This window comes from Triturus cristatus, chromosome 10, assembly GCF_964204655.1.
Source record: "Triturus cristatus chromosome 10, aTriCri1.1, whole genome shotgun sequence".
In the NCBI taxonomy this organism is placed as follows: Eukaryota; Metazoa; Chordata; class Amphibia; order Caudata; family Salamandridae; genus Triturus; species Triturus cristatus.
In genome coordinates this window covers 1066955178-1066979669 of record NC_140593.1, presented here as the reverse complement: position 1 = coordinate 1066979669, position 24492 = coordinate 1066955178, and the positions used below count along the sequence as shown (strand labels likewise).

General features: G+C 41.3%; 1 protein-coding gene across 1 annotated transcript in view; it reads right to left on the bottom strand.

The window, feature by feature from the left end:
• Nucleotides 1-24492, bottom strand: part of LOC146796571 (uncharacterized) — a 464924-nt gene that overhangs the window by 99815 nt on the left and 340617 nt on the right. Inside the window, exons 15-16 of the mRNA XM_085629207.1 lie at nt 16662-16866; nt 11562-11637 (exon numbers count right to left, since the gene is read on the bottom strand). Coding sequence (XP_085485333.1) covers nt 11562-11637; nt 16662-16866 — 281 coding nt within the window. The remainder of the gene's footprint in view (nt 1-11561; nt 11638-16661; nt 16867-24492) is intronic.

Sequence of the window (24492 nt, the reverse complement as noted above, 5' to 3'; positions counted from 1 at the left end):
TATGGTGTGCTTTATTTGAGGGTTGTAAATGTTACTTGGGTGGGTTTATATGTTTTTACTTTAAATGGGCTTTTTTGGACACCGAGGGGCCGATTCCGATCCGGGTTGGAAAGCTATCCGACCGAGCCGGATCCGGATTGTTTTCCGACCGAGCCGGAGTCCTGCAGTCCGACCGAGCGAGTACGATGCAGCCGTATGCTGCCGGACTCGGTTCGGTTGGACTCCCATAGAAGTCAATAGGAGCCGGTCGTACGACGCGTACATGGGCTTCCATTGACTGAATGGGTACGCACAAGGGCGCCTCCTATAGTGGGTACGCGTTGGTGCCATCTGCACCATACACGCCTGTGTTGGGGGGACCCTTGGGTCTCCCCTGTGTCCGAGTCGTAGTGCTGCGGGTGTCAGGGGGTCCAACGCAGACCCCCAAAGGCAACTTCCCGGACGTTTTGCGAGCCGGAGTGTCCGGCTCGCACCGGCTGTCCGACGCGTGCATCGTACTGGCTCGGTCGTAAATCGCATCCATTGCACGCCACGGTTAGCTTACGGCCGAGACGTACGGAGTGGTTCGGACCTTGAAACGACTTGGTCGGTGAATTTCACGTAGCTCGCATCGTACTTGCTCGCTCGTACAGCTGTACGAGTCGGGCGGAAAACACGAGTACGGCTCGTAGTTTTTCCGGCCGGATCACGTTCGGTGCCCTTCCGACCCGGTTCGGAATCGCCCCCTAAACTGTATTTTTAACATGAATGCAGTTTTTGTGTTTTTTTGCCCAAGGGTAAATACTGGGTTAATTTTTAACAAAAATTATTTTAACTTTTTCCTTGATTCTATTTATTTTTTCCTTAGGTTTTGGTTTTTAGATGAAGTGCCTGGATTAGTGGGAGGATTCATATTGGCTTATCATTGCATATTATATGTCTTTTTTTTATCAATACATTTTTTGGATTATATATTTGGATCCTCCTTTCACTTAACAGGATTTCAACTATGAAATCATGATTTAAAAAAAAATGTATTTGTTATTCAGTAGGAATGCTAATTGTTGATGTTATATATGTTGATTTATTACGTATAACAATGACCTTTTATTGAATTAGGGAATATGAACAGGTTATTGTTATTTAAAATAATTTAGGTTATTTTGGTTTTATATTTATTGGTTTTAAAATATTTATCATACCAAATTTTAAATACCAACCTAAATATTTTTCTTTTGCATTAGTTAGGTATTGAGATTGGTATTTGTAAAGTTGTTTTAATGATATTTAAAAATAAATATTAAAAAAGTGTATGTGATTGGTTTTTGGCGGGTTAAAGGGTGTTGTTTAGATGGTTCTTGCTATTGAGGCTAGATGTGGTAGGCCTTGGTTGCTAGCAAAGAGTGTTACTGTGCATGCTATAGGTGTTCATGCACTTATTTAGTTTTCTTGGATATTTTTGGCTTGAGTTGGGTTAAAGATTGTTCCATTCTTAGTTCCTTGTAGCTTTGTTCTCTTTTTTGTAGAATGTATGGTGGCCTATCCAAGTCCTCCATGGGAAGACGTGTGCCACCTTTCGACAGTGTTGTCTGTGCTAAATGGGGCTGTTGTAGACATTTCCATCATGGAAAGGGATACCTGCGTTGGTGTCTGTGGCTTGATTGGTGCCGGCAACCACCCCAAGTATCTTCAAGATAATACATTTGTGGGGCTACATTTGTTTAATGCTTTTGGTAATAGGGGGATTCAATAAGCATGTCAAAATGTTTTGTTACTTCTGTTACAGGGACGTATGGTAAAGCTATTGGGTTTTTTGTGCAAATTCTAGGTTAGTTGAATATTTTAGACCCAGAAAGAATTTTTGGAAGTGCCTTCCTATGCTATAGTTAAAATGGTAGTAGCACTGCTGTATTGCACTGTGTGGGTAGATTTTAAGTTTAGTGTAAATTATTGGCTGTTGAAAATCTACTATTATATTTGTAAGGGTTACATATGTTAGTTAGTTGTTCAATTTGTGTTAACATTTCATTGTAAGATGCAATTGTTTTGTTAGGGAACAGTGCATATACTAACAAGATGTTTGTATTTTGATATTGACCATCTATTGTGTATATAATTGACAGAATGGCAGAGGGCATTATTTAAGAGTGGTATCTATCATCCATGTGCTACATTGTGTTAAGGTTAGTAAATCCTTGTTAACACCATACATGATAAATCTTCTATTGTTATTGTAGCTACTGTATAATAAAAAAGGTTTCTTCTTTATGTGTGATCAGTAAGTACAGGGGTATGTCTATTTCTCCATATTTTTACGTGCTACTTGTGTTTCCCTTTGCTGTTCTACCTGTTCGTGCACTTAGGGGCCGATTCCGGTCCGGGTCGGAAAGCACTCCGACGGAGCTGGATCCGGAGTGTTTTCCGACCGAGCCAGAGGCCTGCAGTCCGACCCAGCGAGTACGATGCGGCCGTATGCTGCCGGACTCGGTTCGGTCGGACTCCCATAGACGTCAATGGGAGGCGGTCGTACGATGCGTACATGGGCTCCCATTGACTGAATGGGTACGTCGCGGACAAGTGCGCCCCCTACAGTGGGTACGCATCGGTGCCATCCGCACCGTACATGTCTGTGTCGGGGAGACCCATAGGTCTCCCCCTGTGTCCGAGTCGTAGGGCTGGGGGTATCAGGGGGTCCGACGCGGACCCCCAAAGGCAACCACCCGGACGATTTGCGAGCCGGGCACTCTGGCTCGCACAGGCTGTCCGATGCGTGCATCTTACTGGCTCAGTTGTAAATCGCATCCATTGCACGCCACGGTTAGCTTCCGACCGAGACGTACGGAGCGGTTCGGACCCGGAAACGACTTGGTCGGTGAATCTCACGTAGCTCGCATCATACTTGCTCGCTCGTACAGCTGTACGAGTCAGCCGGAAAACACGCGTACGTCTCGTAGTTTTTCCGTCCGGATCGCGTTCGGTGCCCTTCCGACCCGGATCGGAATCCGCCCCTAAGTCTTTTTCGGTGTGGTATGCCAGGAAGTTGGCCTGTTGTTTGTTTGGGAATCTTTGGTAAAATATTTTTAAGTATTGTTCTCCGGTTGGCTTTTGAGAGCTTGTACTGGTCCTCTTCCAGGTCTTATAAACGATTTCTCACTTTTATTTCTATAATATGAGAATGGTGATGTTCCCTAATACTTTCTATTAATTAATTTTTAGTGGTAGTCATGCCATATCATGTATTACAATAATACTTTGGGCATGTCCAATATGTTTTTCAGTGGCGTGCTTACATATGTACGTACATATACACACATACACATATGTATAGCACACCACTGAAAAAACAAATTGGACATGCCCATAATATATATATATACGAGGAAGCCCCCCCCCCTATGCTATTGGATGCATTAGCCCATATGCCAAATGACGAGACTGCTGGTTGCGAGCTTTCATCGGAAGCGGAACGCCGGAAGAACTAGGCAGTGAACGTAACGGCTAAATCATTGGAAGCAGCGGGGAGAGGAGACCGGAATATTGATTTTCGGCGGGGTGAGCCAAGCAAGCGCGAAGTTTATTAAGCAGAATACTGATGTGGGAATCAGTCACACTTTGTGAATGAAATAATTTGAAAATGGATATGTTAATAAAATTACGGGAAGAAGCCGCCGACTCGGTATTTAGCGAGTAAGGTGAGAAAGTAACAGAACCAAAACGTGGAGTGGATTCCACAGCGAAGGAAGTTGACAACAATGCGCAATTATTGAAAAAGAAGCTTGAGAAATTGCGGCGCAATGAAATTTCAAAATGGTGGGAGGTAAAGTCTTTGATCAAATACCTCGATGTAGGGAGGATTCCCCGAGGTTTGCGTGTATTAACAGCCCCCACAAACGAAAATCCTGACCCAGAAATGCTGGGAGAATGGGCGTCTAACAATGCTGGCGCTTCAGAAAATATGATGAAAATACTAATCAAGTATGCTTCAAAAGATTGTGATAAAATCTTGAGAGAAATCGTCACGTTGGAAGCTGATCTAAAGAAATGTATGGGGGATGATGACATGAAAAAATTCCAATTTGATTTAAATGCTCGCCTGACTAAATATGAACAATCTATAACAGAAAGAAAAGCGACGAAATTCCAGCGGGATCGTCAGGATTATCAGCGAGGGCAAATATATAAGTTTGCAAGTCGCTTTGACAGCATTAGGAAACAAAGGCTTTCTAAAGCAAGCAACATCACGGGAAGGCAAGCGACAAGAGGACAAGTTATACGCGGTGATACATCAGAAACTAGTTCAGTAGTAAGCTCAGATACTGAGACAGCATCTGAGGATGGAGTGGCCCGTGAAAGTACGAACCCACCTTCAATTATTGAGGAGTTTGGTTTTTTATACCAGGACTGAACTCAAGGTGCCAGGATAAACTTTCAAAATCAAAGAAAAGAAAATTACGGAAACGGAAAAATAGAAGAGGCAGACATGGAACTACGATCAGGCAGGAAGAAAAAGGAATTTTATCAACGCAAAGGTTGGAAGAAATAGAACCAGTAACTGTTATAAATTTAACAGACTTGATCCTAACACCGGATGAAATTAAGGTCTTATCATTAGGATTCTCATTTTGTAAGCGCACCAATTTTAATTATACACAGACGCGCATTGATTTTTTCAAATGCATAAGAAAACTAAAACTTCAAAAGTTTTTCATGAGGAGTAACATTTGTAAAGATAACATGGAAATGATGAATGAAGACCCGGGAAATCTGGAAGTTGGTGATATGGAGGTACAGTTTACATGTCAACAATTAATGAGAGAGGCAGAAGGGTTTGATTTGGTGGACTCTATTAGTCAAACTGATGACTTATTTTGTCTAGATGTATTTGATAGACCAGTTACAACTTTTAAACCTAAATCAACGTTTACACCAAATTCTCCCAAAGATGCGATTGACATGTTCTCAGAACTTGTGATAAAAGATTTGAAACAGTTATCGGTATTGTCTAGTAAAGAATTTTTTTTAAATGAGAGTCTGTTTGAAAAAAGGTATCAGGCTGTGATAATAAAGGTACAGAATAGACAGGATATTGTGGAAAGGCAGGCAGACAAGGGTGGGGACCTTGTTCTGTGGTCCTTAGAGGCATACAATATTGAAGCCTTGACACAGTTAAGTGAGAAAGAGTGCTATCTAAAAGTCCCCCAGAGCAATTTATTAGAAATCAAACATAAATATGTGAAGGACGAAACCAGATGGCGAGAACTGGGACTAATTAGTAAATCAGAATACTCTTTTTTAAAAGTAGACAATCCAGTACTACCAACCCTATATTTAATTCCAAAGATTCATAAGCATAAAGAAAGACCACCAGGGCGCCCTATCATTTCGGCCATCGGTAGTTTATTCGAGCCGACTTCCAGATATCTTGATGCATTTTTGCAGACCTATGTAAGGACACTTCCTGCCTACATTCAGGGCACAAGAGACTTTCTGAACCAAATAGTGGATATAGTATGGAATGAGTCATATCTCTTAATTACATTAGATGTGGTAAGTTTATACACCAGCATTTCCCATGATGACGGCATAAGGGCAGTCAGGCACTTTTTAAATCAAAGATCTATTAATTTGTATCAACATACAAGCATGCTGATTGAAATGTGCAGACTATGTCTCAACAACAACCATTTCTTATTTGGAGGAGACACTTATAGGCAGCTACAGGGAACGGCGATGGGCACCTGCTTCGCCCCCAGCTATGCAAATTTGCATATGGGCTGGTGGGAGGAGCAGGTGCTCAAAGTTGATCATGGTCGAGATTGGGAAACCCATGTAATCAAGTGGATCAGATTTATTGACGATCTATTTATTATACGGAATGGATCTAAGGAATCAGCACAGGAGTTCATTAATAACATTAATACATTTCACAGAACATATAAGCAATATAAGTGTCACATATTTAGATTTCGAGGTGTATATCTCACAAGGAAGAATTGAAACACGCACATACCGAAATCCAACCGCAGGAAATACAATTTTGCAGGTGGAAAGTTTTCATCCTCCTAGATTAAAAATGAGCATTCCTTATGCTGAAAATGTGATGATGAAACGAAACTGCAGTGATAAGGGAGATTTAGGTGACGCTCAATGTGCTTTGAATGTGAGATTCTTACAAAGAGGATATGCTCCCAGAGTACTGAATCAGGCAAAAGAAAAAGTAGACAACATACAAAGAGAAACACTATTGAAACCTGATGAAGTGAAAGTCAGAGAAAAGAAAAAACAGACACAAGATCAGATAAGAATGATCACAGGGTACAATGCCTACCAGGCAAAAGTGAGAGATAGCCTGTGTAGGCATTGGTACCTAGTGAAACAAGATCAGGTGTTACAGGGCAGTGTGTCAAGAAGACCAATGATAACATTTAATAAGGCAAAATCCATGAGAGAAGATTTATTTAAGATAAATACGGAAGTAAGGAAAGGAGGGGGGAGTTGGTTACAGACCACTCCTGGTTTTCACAAATGCTATAAATGTAAGGCCTGTAAACACGGTAAAAATGAACAACAGGTTTTATCACCCTTACTTAACAGCCCATGGAAGATAAGATCTCCATTAAGCTGCAAAAGTGAATATGTTGTCTACGTCTTAAAGTGCTCTTGCCCAAAAATGTATGTTGGAAGCACCATTCACATAGTTCATATTCGCATACTTCAACATTTAAGAGCAATTAAGAATAATGATAAGAATTATGTGGTAGCTCGCCACATTAATGAAGAGCACAAGGGAAACATGAATGATCTTGTTTATTTTGCGATTGACCAAGTTCCTAAAAATTTGAGAGGCGTGATAGAGAAAGAAAACTCCGTAAATTAGAATCAAAATACATACTCTTGTTCAACACCAAAATTCCAAATGGATTGAATATAGAAGAGGATTTACATGTACATTTGTTATAATTAAAAATTCTATTTCCATTTTCATCTAATTTTAATGTGGATTTTTTAAATAATTCAGAGGAAGTAAGAAGGCTAAAAAACAATTGTGTCGAATGTTGATTAAGTCTAAGCAAAGTAGCCTGAGGGGGTGGCAAAAGAACAATGAAGTGTGTTGAATTAAGTTATTAGCCAATAATAATTTTTACCGTAAAGAGATAAACAAAGGAATGTTTAGTGCGCTTTTTTACTATATATGAAATTATATGACAGAATATGGTATGCACTAGCACTTTATTGTCTTCAGTAGTAATATTTGCATAATAATACAAGGAATGTACTTAGTATTAGCACAAACACTCTTTTGACGGTATGAAATATAGGAATATTGATTGATTAGTAAACCATCTGCACTAAAATTGCTATTTTGCACATGAGATCCGAGGTATTGTAAAGTTTGTAGCGAATTTGCACTTGATATCGTATGCACTGTAATGCACATGCACTTTAAGTTATTTTCTATATTTCGATACTGTATTAAATTGAAATCATTTTTTATTGGCAGAGTTACAGACTGGATCTGACTTAAATTGGGGGTCCTAGCCCGATATTCTGTTGCAAATGGACACTAAGACCAACATTAAATTCGATTGGATGAGATAATGCACAATATACCATGAGTGACATTGGAAATTGTTTGCTACTTTGAGATTTTATCAAGGAATAGCAATTGTGATGTGGAAATGAAATTTTAACTATGATTGAATAGTGAAAATTTATTTTGAGCAATTACGGTATAAATTTTATGAATAATTAAATTTTAGTATATTACATATGTTAGTCTGGTAGTGATGTCTAACCACTAGATTAATGAGGTGGTCTAAGAGAATCTGAACGATGGTGTCTACATTTGCATAGTCTGTCTACCATATCTATTTTGACAACTATCACGTGACCTTCAATCCTCTGTTTAAAATGCTTGTTTTTATGTGACTTCCCATTGGAGAAAGGCAGGTGTGCCGAAACGCGTCAAGCGGATTAAATAAACAAGAGCTGGACGGTGAAGTTTACCCCTGTGTCGGAGTCCGATTACTGTAGTAGGAGTCGGGAGTGGTTGGAATATATATATATATATATATATATATATATATATATATATATATCATATATATATCATATATATATATATATATATATATATATATATATATATATATATATATATATATATATATATATATATATATATATATCACCAAATGATTCGCTGATCTCCCAGCCGCTTTCACGGTGGCGGGCTCGAGCGAGGTAGCGATCCTCCTTGAATTTACACAAATTAAGCTTTTCCGTGGTCATAAAAGCAGTCTCGAGCCCAACTCCATATGCGTGAGTTTTATTTACAAAATGACAAACAAACGCCCGACGCGTTTCGGTGCAGCCGTGACCAAGGTGCGGCTGCACCGAAACGCGTCGGGCGTTTGTTTGTCATTTTGTAAATAAAACTCACGCATATATATATATATATATATATATATATATATATATATATATATATATATAAATTAATTAATTAAAGGGGAAGTGTCCCGTAAGGAATCCAGTCCACCATGCAGGACTGGTGTGGTGTCACAGGTACAGGTCCCGTGAAATAATATCAACAGACTCGCCTCCCAAACTCCCAAAGGACAGCACAGGACCGCACGCAGTGTTCATCAATCAAAGAAATGTATTGCAGCAATTGATTGAAGAATACTGCGTGTGGTCCTGCGCTGTCATTTGGAAGTTTGGGAGGCGTCTGTTGAGATTTTATATATATGTATATATCGCTGCTGCAAAGTACACAAGGTACAGCACTCCTGGGAAACTGATCACCCAGTTTTTATTGGGTTTACAACACAAAAAGACGCGTTTCTCCGACTGCCTTTTTCAATTTCACAAGGCAGCCTGAGACAGCGTTATTTAAATCAATATCATAACATTCATTGGTTGTTTGTGTTGAGGTTGAAAACAAACAAAGGACATGGGAGATGGACATAGAAATCATTTCGGCCATCTTAAAACATGCATTATTCAATCATTATGCAGGTTTATACAGCTGAGTAAATCCTGTGCATATGTACAAATATACAAATAATTCATTAATGGAAATCACGCCCTGTATGGGCTAAAGCTATCCAACAGTCCTTTGTTCAAATTTGACATATAAATCAAAAAAGTACATGTTTTTAACACAATTCTGCCCTGAATGGGCTAGCCACTGCCTTGCCCCTGCAGGACAATGTAACCTCATTAAGCATATAGTTAATAATAATATGCTATTTCTAACTCAACCACATGAGCTGAATAAAACACAAAGAAAAAAGTTTTTTCCCCATGTTACCAAACAACAATGATGCGGGGAGACTACCACAGATGAAGTCAGAAATGTTAATCAAGGAGTTATAAACCACCCAAAAATATTTTTAAAGGTTCAATTGCCCCACTACCTATTCTATTACATCGTGTCAGAGTTAATAACAATTCCAGAATCCTCTATTGAATTTCCTTATTATTTACAAAATATTTACAATCATTTACAGATGTACAGCTAGTTCCTCACCACTGTTGAGTCCCTGAGGTATTTTAGTCTGTATATCAATTATATATCTAGACTCAAGTCTCCGGAGTTTGAGTAATCTATCTCCTCCTCGAATACTTGCTGGTACATGGTCTAGACAGAAGTAGCGTAACAGGTCCCTGTTGCTACTGTGATGACTTTCGAAATGGCGAGCCACCGGATAATTTACATCCTTTGTAGCAATGGCTCGCAGGTGTTCCAAGATCCTTATTTTGGGAGGATGTATAGCACTACCAATGTACCTGAGTCCACACCGACAAACTAAACAGTACACCGTGTGGGTAGTGTTGCAATTCATGAACTTTTCAATTTTCTTAGGGTTCCTTACACCTGGCACATGATATGACAAGACCTTGTTGCTATTTTTACACGCCTTGCATTTTTTGCAAGGGTGAAAGCCTTTTATTTGTTTGACCAAAACGTGAGTCCCTTTTTCGTGAGGAATAGTGACTCTGGACCAGATGATCTTGTAGAGATCTGGCCTTTCTGAATGACATTTGAGGTGATCTGGCCAGATCCTCTCCTATAACGGGATCCGATTTAAGAATATGCCAGTTCTTCCTCAGTATTTGTCTGAGGTCATTGCGATTGCTAGAGTAGTTGGTAATCATTCTACAATCTGTACTCTGGGATAGTGTGGCTCACTCTTTCCTCTGTTTAGTTCTCGATAACCCACATATCAGTTCCGTTCTATCCTTGGTGTCAACCTTATGCCTGGCACTCTGCAGGGTTACCGCTGAGTATCCTCGTGTGTGGAATCTAGCTGCACTCTCATCTGCTGCTGCTTGAAAGTCACATTCTCGGGTACAGTTCCTCTTAATTATATATTATATATATATATATATATATATATAATTGTTGTTACATTTACTTATTTTAATGTACTGCTGATATTTACCTTGTTCGAATTATGGCCCATTGTAGCCTTGTTTCAACACTGGCAGTATTTGGACAGATAAAATCATAAAGCCTCTGATAAATTCAGGAGTAACTAACAACCGAGGGTATAATAACAGGGGAGTGGAAATGAGAGGGAGGGCAACACGAAAAGGATGGATCAATGAAAAGGGAAAATATTTATCAAAGTGGTAGGAACGGCTGCATGAGGGGGAGAAGGAAGAGGCAAATTCTGACATATGAACTGATTGATGCAGAATTAAAGAATTTTGAGGGTGATAGAGAAATGACGAAAACAGACATGAGGTAAGTCTAGTGAAAGAAGCCACCGAAGAAGAGAGGATGGTGGAGGGAATTAGGAAAAACAATAGACTGTTAATGGTCAGGGGAATAAAATCTGAGAAAAGACAGCATGGGACATGTAAGAGAATAGGAAGGATATAGGATGTAAGGGGGAAACACTGAAAGTTAGGAAAGAGAGGAAATCTGGGAAATGATAATGCAAGGACAATTCAGGAACTGTGATGACAGGAAGGTGGTAAAGAAAAAAACAGAAGGGTCACACCTACACATAAAAAGCCACACCTACACATAAAAGTCCACGGAACTGAAAGCATACAGCTTGGAAAAGGAGGAGGTGGGAATGTGAATGAATGAAAGGTAAACATGGTGTACTTATGAATCCCCTGTAAAAAAAGCAACTAAACATAACACTTGTTCAAAGTAGACATGTAGCCTAAAGTGGTCAGCAAATTAACATTTTTTAAAAAAAAAAAAATCGAAATTTGGCTCAATATGTGTGTAAGCACACAACTCTTCTGTCAACAGAGAAATTGTTTGCATATCTATCCTCTAGAAATGTACTTCATGGGATAGACATCTACAGCGTCTCGTGTAATACATTGTTGAAGGATCAAACTGTATTTGTCTTTCTTCATCAACTAAAGTGTAAGATATTTCAAAGAGAGGCTTTGGAACCCGAGAAGTTTCTCCAAAGGTGTCCGAATCGAGACAGATCCAAAGAATTGTATGCTAAGATACCTAAACTGGGTTCTTCTGTATCTAAAAACTCACATTTGTTCAGTGCCCTTCAAGCTCAGCAAAGACGCCAGTTGATATTGCACATGCTCACCTTGTGTGTAACTCAATGTCCAAAGCGGCTATGAAAAGTTGAGAAAGCATTGCAGTACCCCCGAGGTAGTGTCTGGCTGCAAAGCAAAGTATATATCAAGTTACGCTCAGGACAATAAGTACTGCATGTACATTTTCAGCATGACAAAGCAGGTCAGGTCATAAATACTTAAAGCCTTATTTAGAGTTCAGAGAAAACTGGAAACCCTCCAACCTCCGGAGAAAACTCTAAATAGGAACTAGAATACACCAGCTGATGTTCCTCCACAATACTATCCTGATCATGGAGGAAATTCAGGAATAGGAATCTGTTCCGTAAATAACTGTAAATGAAGAACTTATCATTAATAGTACATCTAAAGGACAGAATTGACTACTGTAAATCATTGCAGACCTACATTGTGGAAAAGCAGAAGTTTTAAATGGGGAATTTTATTGTTCCATTCACACATCAAGATAAAATCAAATGGGCGACTGAAGTGCCTCTCAGAGGAAAATATTCTGGCAGCTTTGGACTGGAACAGAAAATAGGCCTGGGAACCAAAATAAAGGTGAATTAAGATTCCTAGAAAGTGGCCCATGTTACCCAATTGGCAGTTTTTAACTTCTAAAGACATGCTGTATAAGTGTTGTGTGTGATATGGAAGACTGCATGGATTTGAACTTGCTGCAGACAATGTTTGTGGTGAAATCAGGGAAATCAACAGTACATCTGGTGAAGCAGAATATAAAAGAGGCACACAAACAACCCCAAAAAACAGCTCATACACTGACCTGTCAGACCAGCCCATTGGGCTCTTCCTGATTGCCATATAGGCCAGTTCGACCCTGGACTCAGGGCATCTCATTGTGCATTCTTCAGGTACCAAAATGTACTTGTGCTTTCTTCCATAGGTCGTAAGGGGCCTATCATATCCATCCCTATTCTCTTAAATGATACAAGGTAGGGCTTAAGAGAGGCATTAGGTGTGTAGATAGAATTCTGCAGTGACACGTGGATTGCAGTGGTTTGGGAACTAACACTTGCTTGACAGGGTTTTCGGAGGTCTGCGTATTATTCTGTATACTAGTCCATTTTTACTCTGAATGAATGGACATGTAAGAGGAGGTTCCGTATCCTGTACCTTTTCCTGCCTTTGCTAAAGCATACTGTAGGTTTAAATCCAGACTTTGTTCCTGTCTAAAGATGGCCTAGAGACCTAAGTTTCAGTCTATGGGTTTGGAATCAGCATTATTAAAAATAATGGTGATGCTCCCCTTTGGGTATTTAATTTCTATTGTCCACTTTTCTGTCCCTTCTGCCCCCTGAGATCCTCACGGGTGAGTTATGCGCTTTACAAATTCCAGATTGATTGATTGGTTCTGTGGTTCTAACTCTGTTATGGAAAAAGAGACACCTTGTAACCAGTTTTATAGGATAATTCAAATGCAGCAAATTAGGCATGTCAGTACTCTGGACAATAGGTTCAGGTATTATTGGGTTATATCCCTAGTATCATGACATCTATTGGTATGAATTTATAGGCGGATTCAGGTAGTGGAATCGATTTTGGGTCCCCATGTAGGCATATGATAAGCATCTAATCATAAGCTTAGTAGAGCAAGCTAAACTGGGACTGAAAACAGTTTAAAGGCATCTGCTGTCAACAAGACCTCTGGTCTTCTGCCCATCTACACTGACATATCATACATAATGATGCCATTGGGACTCGGGCTATCTGTAATATACTCATACCTAACTGATATCCATTGGTTCCAGCTTGATTTTATTCAGATATAGTCATGTTTTGTGTCTCCATCCCTTACACTTGAAACAGGGAGGCCAAATAGGTGGAATGATGATTAGATTAGCCCTATGGCTTTCTCTGGTGGTGATACTCTTAGCTGAAGGTGAGGATGTTGCATTGGTTCCTCAGCGGATTGTGAACAGGATGTGATCCCAGGAGAGTTTCCCTTCATCGGAAACCTAGGATGTCCCAGACGCTTGGTGGCAGTAGCCCAGTGATAGGAGGAGGAGAGTTTGCATACTGCTGCAAAAGTGGGTTAGGGGTGCTCCTGACCCAATGTTGCGCTGTTGGTGCCAATAATTTGAGGAATTGCTCCATAACAAATTTATTTCTTCTTTGGTGGTTTCTGTGCTTCCAAACGACTTATCAACAAAATCCTTAGCATGAAGGAAAAGCTAATGAGGAGTTTTGGTGGGGTTTAGCTCTGTGTTTCACAGTTTCTCTCAATAGGTCTTCTCATCTTTTACTAGTCTTTGAATTATTGTTTTCTTGATATCTTCATATGAACTGGTTTCATCCATGTTAGTATTGGGATATGCAGCCTTCATACCCCCGGCCAAGCGAGGAGCCAGCTCTTGAGGTGATATGGCATTTGCGCTACCAGTTCAAACACTGGGATATACTTATAGAGTACTGAGGCAGGCACATTCAGGTGAACCAGAGAATCTGCTTTGAAGACCTTTATTTGGGCAATGGCCCCCAGATTCTTGTCCTGAACAGCAACCTTATGGGCACCGGGAACCTGGAAAACATGCAGGTTTTGCCATTCCTCTTGTGCCTCCTATTGATGCATCTAAATAGCACGAGTGAGAAGGTGTTGACTCTTGGTGAGTTTCTGTAATAATGACTCTTTGGAGGGCTAAAGACGTACACACCACTGCCTCCGCTCTAAGTTGTTGAAGTACACAAAGGCATAGCAGGTGCTTTAAATACATAACTTTATTGTTTCAATCACACCTTGTCAACGGAACATGACTTGAGTAGTGCTTCATACCCTGTTCTCAGTTCAAATCAGATACAGCTCCTCTAGTGCCATTATTCCAACATTGGAACAGCAGGTTTATTTCAGCTGTCACTCAAGCAGAATGTCTTCGTTTCTTTTTTGCAGGCTTTCTACAGTGTCCATGATTCCCAGGTTAGTCTAAATCCTCCTTATCTAAGACATTTCCTTTTCCATGTTATTATATGCTTAGCTCCCGTTCTGACACATTTCCAATCTGGTCTGTTTAGAGGTCCTAGGAGGCTGAAAGGAGAAACAGGGGTGATCAGGATTCCATTCTGGCCTCGGTGATTTTCCACTTATGCATCTGCATCTTATTTCATCTCTTCCTCCCCATTTACAAGCCTGAAAGGAGAAACAGGGGCAGTCAGGAAGCCCATGTGGCATAGAGGCATTCTCATTGGAAGACTTTGACTTAGATGTTTTTATAGATAGGGAGGAGTACGACCCACACTGCTAATGACCTTTCAATCCTATATGAGGGGGTATTCATATGAGGGCCACCGCTCCTCCAAGGAACTCTGGAAGGATGATTGGAGGATTTTTCAGGCCTTCCCTAAGTGAACCCACTCAATTGAAACACCCGGTGCCACACCTGCCTCAGTATTTGGTGTACTCTCCACTGGGGCATACTTCCCATTATCTTCCTCACTGTTGCCCTAAAAAGATACTCCCTATCCAGTTCAGGTTGATCACAGCATAGGGGCTGCCAGAAACCCAGCCTTCTTTCCCAGCTATGGGAATTTCCAGGTAAGTAGTGGGATTTTCATGACCCTCGATAATGCAAAGTTGTTCCCTCACCAGGAAAAACAATTGAGTTGGCCTCTTGCCCTACTCTTCCGAGAAGCCCAATCATGCACAGAAACCATGTCCGCATAGTGGTAAATGGGAAGCTGAACAACTCGGTGCATTATCTAATGTTGGCATCAATGCACTAACAGGGGTGTTGGATGGCTCTGTTGCCCGCTCAAAGTTCCCTATTTTGATGATACATGGTGAATGACCCCAGTCTATTTTTGAAGATCTGGAGAGGCATTGTCCTCTGAAAATAATTCCTTTGTGTCCACATGAAGGAGTGCAGCTCACACTAAGATTTGCTGGCAGTACAGGCATCTGTACTCTTTTGGGAGGAAAATAGGCATAGTTTGTTAAAACAGATGGTGACAGCAAATATGGTATGGTCACCATTGACACCAAACATAGGGAACAGCACACTGCCCATGTAAAATAGTGCAAAAGTACCTAAGACTAGTGATTAATGGATATTATATCCCAATTCAAAGAAAATGTATTACCACTGGTGGCAAACTGCTTCAAATTTCAAATAATTTCTATAAACTATTATACACTATGGGGAATGTGCCTAACTCAATAGAATTCTGAAATAATTGGGATGCTAGACACAGTTTAGTGGGCATTGGCCAAAATGAATGCTATCCTTTTTAGGTCGAGCCTAGCGGCAGGGCGTATGTGCTGCTCGCTCTGCGAGGCATGCTGTAATAGAGTATGCAGTGGAAGCCCCGCCCACTCTCCGCCCATATTTGTCATTGGCTTGTGTCATTGTACTTCTTAAATGCTGGGTTCTGATTCATAAAAAGGCTTGTTAGTCCCTCCTTGGTACCGCTTTGTCTGCATTTGTTCCTGCCCATAATGACTGGACCTTTTACTTGGCTTGTTACACAATCTGCGTGATAAGTGGGTGAGCACTTCAATGGCGGCTGCTTTTTTTTGTATTTGCATGTTGAGCGCAGCAACTGCTTTAGGGACACCACACTCTGTTTATTTTTTTTACTTAAATACTGAGCGTGGCGCCTGCTCCAGGGAGACCGCTTTCGGTTTCATTTTTTTAAAAACTTTAATACTGAGCGCGGCGCCCGCTTCAGGGATACTGCACTGAACCAGGAGCAGCTACTGCTATCAACATGCTTTGGCTTCTTCGCTGCCCACTCACTCCCCTCAGCCAGTCCGTGCTCGCCTCCTCTATTGGCACCCTCCCTCCCTCGCATGAGGGGGCGGGGCTTAGGGGAAATCTTACCGAGTGAAAACAAGCATTTGCAATGGAATAGGTCTCACATTTACGCAAGTTTGAGCTATTGGCATTGTAAATGACAATGCCTTTTTATTTATGTTTTGGTTTTTAAAGCAGAAATAAAAGACATTGTCATTTACAATGCCAATAGCTCAAACTCACGTAAATGCGAGACCTATTGCATTGCAAATGCTTGTTTATTGTTTCTTTGGTGAAACTATGTCTGTGTTGTGCAGACACTGTTCGGAAGCAAATTATGCAATTTTCGAAAATAAATAAGACTACCTCTTTGGAACTCCTGGAACATCTCTTTTGGAAGAGGCGCACCGGTGAGGTAGTGTCCGCTGATGTAAGAAATGGTGTCCCAATCATAGATCCAGTTCTCCATGAACTGAGAAGCTACTTCTACAGCATCCCACTCTATATTGTGGATACCTGATGCACCTGCATATGGAACCGTGGTCAACATGTGCTGCAAGGCATGGCCAAACTAGGGATAACAGAAGGGAAACAAAACAGGGAAATCAGTCATAAAAATCAACCTGACTTCTTGGAACAAACAAATAGAGAGACATTATTGATAAAAGTAATCTGGCAGCAAGTGATGTGTCTCTTTATTAGTATTATATACTGTATGAAATATATCTGCCACTGACAAGCACACAGACAGCGCATAATGCATATACATGAAAATCACAAATCAGAGGTAGAGAGACAGCATAGGAGAGTGAGCGAGGGAAAGAGAGAGAAAAGATAGGAAGAGACGATAAAAGATTGGGTATATGAGTGCGGAGGAACATCGGAAGTGGGAGTGGAGGCTTTGGGGCATCTGAATCGACAATGGTGACCTTGTTTGTGAAATGGCTTTTTTTTTAGAGACATTTTTCATTTCAATCTCTAATCAAGTTTTGACAGTATTCTTTATGGGGGGAGCATCACTTCCATGGATATCCATTTTAAACTTTTTCTTCAAATGCTTCTTTGCTTTTTATCTAGTAAAGTTAACTCCCTAAGGTGATTTTTTTTTAAAATGTATATTTATCAATAAGTTTCAAATTTATTTTTAGTAGTGTATCAACTTGAAATTAAGTATATATGAAGATATTGATACAATGCCCTGGCTGCGACTTCTTTATAGTACATTTAAAGGAAATTCATAATATCATTCATAGGACGTACACAATTCTTATCAAAGGCTGGATCTGGCCATTATGATCAAAAGCAGTGCAGTCAAAAGTATTATTCGTAAACACAAACAGTTGAAATGTAAAAAGTGTAGATGGTTGGAGGCTCAAGTTGCTTATCACTCAATGTTCTGTTGGAAATAATTAATTTTTTTCAAAATCAATTTTTTATTTTGAGTTTTCTATAGTGCGAACTAGACCCAAGGATATCAAGTATCAGAGCGCGTTACATAAGCACCAGTTTCGTTACAAATGGACACGTCCATTTTTGTTAGGCTCAGGGAGATTAAGTGATTTTCCCAGAATCACAGGATGTTGAGTGTTGTTGCTGAGACACCAACCCAGTTCCCCAGCTTTGAGGTCGACCGCTCTAGCCGTAAGGCTACATCCTCTCCCTTGCATTGAATGTTTAAGGTAACTTCAGCCTCTTCTGTCAACTTTTAAGCATTAAACATCATCGTAGTGGATCAACATAAGGACATAATTAAAATAAGAAGCCCCACAAATCTCACCATTTGAGTTAGTAGATGGGTTGAATTAAGGAAGCTAAATGAATGTGAGAATACATCACCACTTATAGCAGGTGGTTGTACATTAGACGATTGAGAACTGAATTATCAAACTACAAATACACCGTGGCCAAAATGTCAACAACTAAACATCATGAATCTATCTATCTATCTATAATATTATCTCCACATTCACAAACCTATATGTTATAAAGTACATATAAAAAGGTGGTATTTATGCTAATCCATTACTTACCCATATCTTTACTTTCACAATATTTTTGTAGTTGACATTTAGGTAACAATATTCTTGGAGGAAGATAGGCTTTACCCAAAAGGTGATTATTATTTCAGCTGCCAAGTAAGGATAAGTTACTTACTTGTAATCATAGTTCTCTTCCAGGGGTATACTCATCAAAGTCATAAGCACTGAATTATCTCCGCCCATGTGCGTGAACCCGGAGCATATACAAAAATACATATATATGTGTATGTAGTAGAAACGGAGTACATAGTACGAGATAAATATAAACATATACATGTATAACATAAAATATATGCAGCCCTACACATACCCAATAGGCTAAGAAGCCAGATTTACATGTATTTCACTAGTATGAAAATAACCCATAAACATATAATTTGAGAGAAGGACATGTACAGTAATAGCATTCGGCAAAAAACTTTTTATTTTCATCAAAGAAAACAGGTAATGGCAGGCAATTAGCCTAAAGAAGGCTGCATAAATCAATAACATTCCTGTACAGAAAAGGAAACTGGCACCTCGCCTTTAAGGCCTCAGAGACCCTGAGCACTTTGCCTTTAAGGCCTCCAGGAGACCCTGCTCCCATCATGCACCACAGGTGACAGTTAGGTCAGTTCTTTTGTACGGTATAAGAAACCTGTAGGAACCTGCATTAAAAATGTAAGAAGAACAAGTAAACTGTTAATGCTCGTCCGGGGAGGCGGGAGGGTTGCTTATGACTTTGATGAGTATACCCCTGGAAGAGAACTAAGATTACAGGTAAGTAACTTATCATTCTCTTCCAGGGGATACTCATCAATAGTCATAACCACTGAATAGAGTAGCAAGCCCATACCCACTTCCGAGCGGACGAGAAAAAAACAGCGAACTAAATAGACGTATACATGTTAAACAGCATGAGCAAACAAGTTTCTCAGTGAGGCTTGCCCAACCTGAGCGTCTGCCTGCGTGTCAGCATCTAAACAGTAGTGGCGAGTAAAGGTATGAACTGATCGCCATGTAGCTGCTTTACAAATTTCTGCCATGGGGACATTCCTCAGGAGAGCCGTGGTAGAAGCTTTTCCCCTAGTGGAATGAGTCTTAGGCTTCCCTGGAAGGGATTTTTTGGCCAATTGGTATGACAGAAGAATACAAGAAAGTATCCATCTAGAAATGGATCTTTTGGAAGCTGCAGAACCTGTGTTAACAGGACCATAGTTAATAAACAAACGTTCTGATTTCCTCAGTGTCTTTGTTCTGTCCAAATAAAACTTAAGAACCCTCTTGAGATCTAGGGAATGGAGAGATCTTTCTGGAGGATTCGAAGGATTTGGAAAAAAGGTAGGTATAGTGATAGTCTGGTTAATGTGAAAGTCCGAGACTACTTTTGGCAAAAAGCTAGGATGTGTTCTGAGAACTACTCTGTTAGCGTGGAACACAGTATAAGGTTCCTGACAGCAAAGAGCCTGGATCTCACTCACCCTGCGAGCAGATGTAATGGCTACCAGGAACGCGACTTTCCATGTTAAATGCTGTAAGGAAGCTTTATGAATAGGCTCGAAAGGAGCCCCCATCAACTTTGTCAACACAATGTTAGGCTCCCATGGAGGAGAGGGAGACCTGACTGGTGGGTAGACCTTTCTCAAGCCCTCAAGAAAATCCTTTACCACCGGGATTCTAAACAAAGAAGTCTGGTTGGGGGACTTCCTATAGGCTGTGATTGCTGCAAGGTGGACTTTGATAGAAGTGAACTGAAGACCAGATCTAGCAAAATGCAGCAGGTAGGGTAAAATCACCTGTTCCTGACCCTGGATGGGATCATGTCCATTGTCCACACACCATAGGAAGAACCGCTTCCACTTGAAGGCATATGATTTCCTCGTGGAAGGTCTTTTCGCTTCTTTGAGAATAGCCATACAGTCTGGATTCAATTGTAGGTGTCCATATTGGATGACTTCAGGAGCCATGCTGTCAAACGGAGGGAGGACAGGTTGGGGTGAAATACTCTCCCTGCCTGTTTGGATAGGAGACCCGGGCGGCATGGCAACCTCTTGTGTGGCACTTCCGATAGTTGAAGGAGGTCCGGAAACCACCACTGCCGAGGCCACTCTGGGGCTATTAGAATCATCCTGGAGTTGGTCCTGTACAACTTGTTGATTACCACTGGTATCAACGGGATTGGTGGAAAAGCATACAGTAAGCTCTGAGACCATTCGCTCAAAAGGGCATTCCCTTGAGATCCTTGCTGGGGAAACCTGGATGCAAAGACGGGGCATTTTGCGTTTACCGCGTCTGCCAACAGGTCGATGTCTGGCGTTCACCATTCTCGAAAGATGCTGTGAGCGACTTCGTTGTTGAGAACCCAATCGTGGGCTTCGACGAAGTCTCTGCTGAGAAAGTCCGCCTGGGAGTTGAGAGAGCCCGGTAGATGAACGGCTACTATTGACAGGTCTCTCGCTAGAAGCCAGTTCCATATGGTTTGAGACTCTATGGAGAGTGTTCTTGATCGGGTACCTCCCTGTTTGTTCAAATAATACATCGTTGTTGTATTGTCCCTTTGTATTATAATGGAGCGAGACTTGAACAACGGAAACAGGGACTTGAGAGCTAGATGTACGGCTCTCAACTCTAGCAGGTTGATGTGGTAGCTCTGCTCGGAGTCGAACCATAGACCTTGTACTTGCAGAGGGCCGATATGAGCACCCCAACCCTGGAGAGAAGCATCCGTGACGAAAGTCTGGGTTGGAGGGTCCTGGTGGAAAGGGACTCCCTTCATCAGGTGGGATCGCTTCATCCACCACCGGATGGAGTCCTTGGCTGATTGATGGAGAATTACCTGATCCTCGCAGCACCCTGATACTTGCATCCATTGGTCCTCCAAACATTGTTGTAGTGGACGCATGTGTAATCGTGCGTTTGGTACTATAAAGATGCACGACGCCATTGATTCCAGTAGTGATGACACCTGTCGAACTGTCGGGAGGTACGTTTGAAGAAGGGTCAGGCATTTTCCTTGGATTTATGATAAACTCCCCCCCGAAGGACACACGCTTGCTTTTTCGGTGTCCAGGAAGGAGCCTAGGTAATGGATCTTTGCGTTGGATTTAGTATGGATTGCTTGAAATTGACGTGAAGGCCCAAGTTGTGGAGAAGCTGAAGGCAGCACGAGAGATGATCCTGCAGTAGAGTTAGAGATGAGCTCTTCAGGAGCCAGTCGTCCAAGTAAGGATATGTGAATATTTTCTGCTTGCGGAAGAAGGCGGACACCACAGCCATACATTTGGAGAATGTTCGAGGAGCTGATTTGAGCCCGAACGGGAGAACTGAATACTAGTAATGTTGAAAAGACACTCGAAATCATAGAAATTTGCGATGTTTCCTCGATATTGGTACGTGGAAGTATGCGTCCTGTAGATCGATGGAGCACATCCAATCCCCTTGATGGAGCTGTGGGAAAATTTGATGGAGTGCTAGCATTCAAAATTTCTCTCTGCGAATGTATTTGTTCAACAGTCTCAAGTCCAGTATAGGCCTGTATTCTGTGGTGGGGGCCTCTTTTCTGCACAAGGAAGAAGTAAGAGTAGAGTCCTTGATTTCTTTGAGGAGCGGGAACTTTCTCTATAGCTGCTTTGCCTAATAAGATGTTTACCTCCTTTTGTAACAACCGTTGGTCGCGGTGAGAAATGCCTCTCGGAGGTATAGATGGAGGAGTCGTCTTGAATTCGAGAAGATAGCCATTTTGAACAATGGTGATGACCCATTTGTCTTTTGTCATACGTTTCCACTCCTCCAGATGTAAAGAAACGCTTCCTCCCACTGGAGTGGACAACAACTTTGGAGGAAGACACACCTCATTGCTTCTGTGGCTGCTTTGGTGCTGCTGACTGACGTTTGTTACCGCCTCTGCCACGTCCCGGTCTACGTTGTTGGAACTGGGACTTTTGTTGCATTTGACCCTGGTTCTGCGATGACCAGTTAGAGGATTGACCTCGCTGTTCAAAAGAGCGTTTGTCATAGGGACGAAAGCGACAAAGAAATTCCTTCTTCTTTTCAAGGCCTACGGCCTTGAGAGTATCCAACTCAGTTTTCATTTTTGCCATTTCGTCGTCCGCATGTGACCCAAACAACGATGATCCATTAAAGGACAGATTAACGATCTTTCTTTGAGCATCGGGTTTTAGACCCGTGAGACGAAGCCATGCTGATCTTCATGAACAAATGCGATGTGCATATCCATGAGCTGCCAAATCTGCAGAATCGGCCGCGGTACTAATGATCTGGTTAGCAACCAGGCCACCTTCTTGCACAATCTCTAGGAAATCCTTTTGATCTTCCTTGGGTAATTTTTCTGTGAATCTTGTTACAGAGTCCCATAAAGATCGGTCATATCGCCCCAGTAGAGCGGCTGCACTAGCCACTCTCATCACAGATCCTGACGTACTGCACATTCTCCATCCCAAAGAATCCATGTCTTTTTTATCTCTTTTTTGTCTCTGTTGACGTGGGTTTGACCACATTTACTTTCGGTGAGGTGGCCTCGTACTTATATATGGTATTTAAGCTCCGTATTGGTGTAGCACTTGCATGTTACGGGATTGCCAACACTGATTTTGGATGGCGTATGGTACTGAGCATCACAGTCGGGATTCACTTAGTCGCATATTACGTAGAGAGTGCAAATCCTTATTTTACCTGATTTTTTGATTGTACCATTTCATGAATGTACAACTCACCTGACATTGATTAATCTGACTTTCTGTTGTAGTTCCTTATAGTGGATTCCTACAAAGTCAATTCCTCTTGATGATTATTATCCCCTGAAGAAAGGTTGTGTTTAACCCGAAATGCATTGGGATTTTGTCTAGATTGTGACTTTGTTTCTATTCTACTGATGTTGTACAATCGAATTTTGATTTTGTCATATTTTTTTAATTTTGAATTTGAATGTCAAATGAAAATATCTATGTGAACTGAACTGAACACAGTTTGTATCATGTTTATTGGCTCTCTTATTTAATACAAGCTTTTTCCTTCACATCAATATATTGTTTGAATTGTTTTTATTCTTGGCAAACATTTGTTTGAGACCCTAAGGTCTTCAGTTGTGCATCACGTATGCTTGGATTTCTCCAAACCTCGAGTTCATTCGTATCATAGTTAAGGGGTTAGTGCTCACACTCCTTTACGTGATAGCAGGCTTTATAATAGACACACAGATCACTCATACATCATTTACCACGGTTCAAATCCTTCAATCAGGTGTGCAGGCCCATTCATTTTTCGACATATCCATGAGCTGCCAAATCTGCAGAATCGGCCGCTGTACTAATGACCTGGTTAGCAACCAGGCCACCTTCTTGCACAATCTCTAGGAAATCCTTTTGATCTTCCTTGGGTAATTTTTCTGTGAATCTTGTTAAAGAGTCCCATAAAGATCGGTCATATCGCCCCAGTAGAGCGGCTGCACTAGCCACTCTCATCACAGATCCTGACGTACTGCACATTCTCCATCACAAAGAATCCATGTTTTTGCTGTCCTTCTCTGGAGGAGCAGATGACATAGAAGTATTGGAATGTGCTTTACTGGCAGCGGCGACTATAAGGGAATCCGGTGGAGGATCAGACCGCAGAAACAAGGGATCTTGGTCTGGGGCTTTGTATTTCTTTGAAATTCTTGAGGGACCCGAGCCCACTGTGGCAGGTGTCAAAAAAGTCTTCATTGCAGGCTCTAACAATCCAGGCACTAAAGGCAGAAGAGGCTTTGCCGAAGCCCGATGATGTAAAGTTTCAAATTTAATGGATGTAGTAACCTGAGGTACAGACATGGCTATATTGAACTTGTTGGCACCTCTACAGAGCACCTCGTTGAATGTCCCAATATCATCAACAAGGGAAACCCTGGATGGTGGAGTTGAAGATATAGTAGGAGAATAGTCTCTATACGATGACCTTGTTGATGCGGTCGTTGTAGGAGACCTCTGTCTTCTCATTGGCGTATGTGAACGGCAGGACCTTGAGCGCTCATTTGAGCGTGAGCGCCATCTTAATGGAGATGTGGACCGCCTCGGGGACCTACTAGCAGGAGGTCTTGAGCATCCCATGGTAAGAGGTCTCTAATTAGGTTTGGGTTGGATCTTCCAGTGTCTAATGTCCTCCAACCATCTGGGTGACATGTTGAT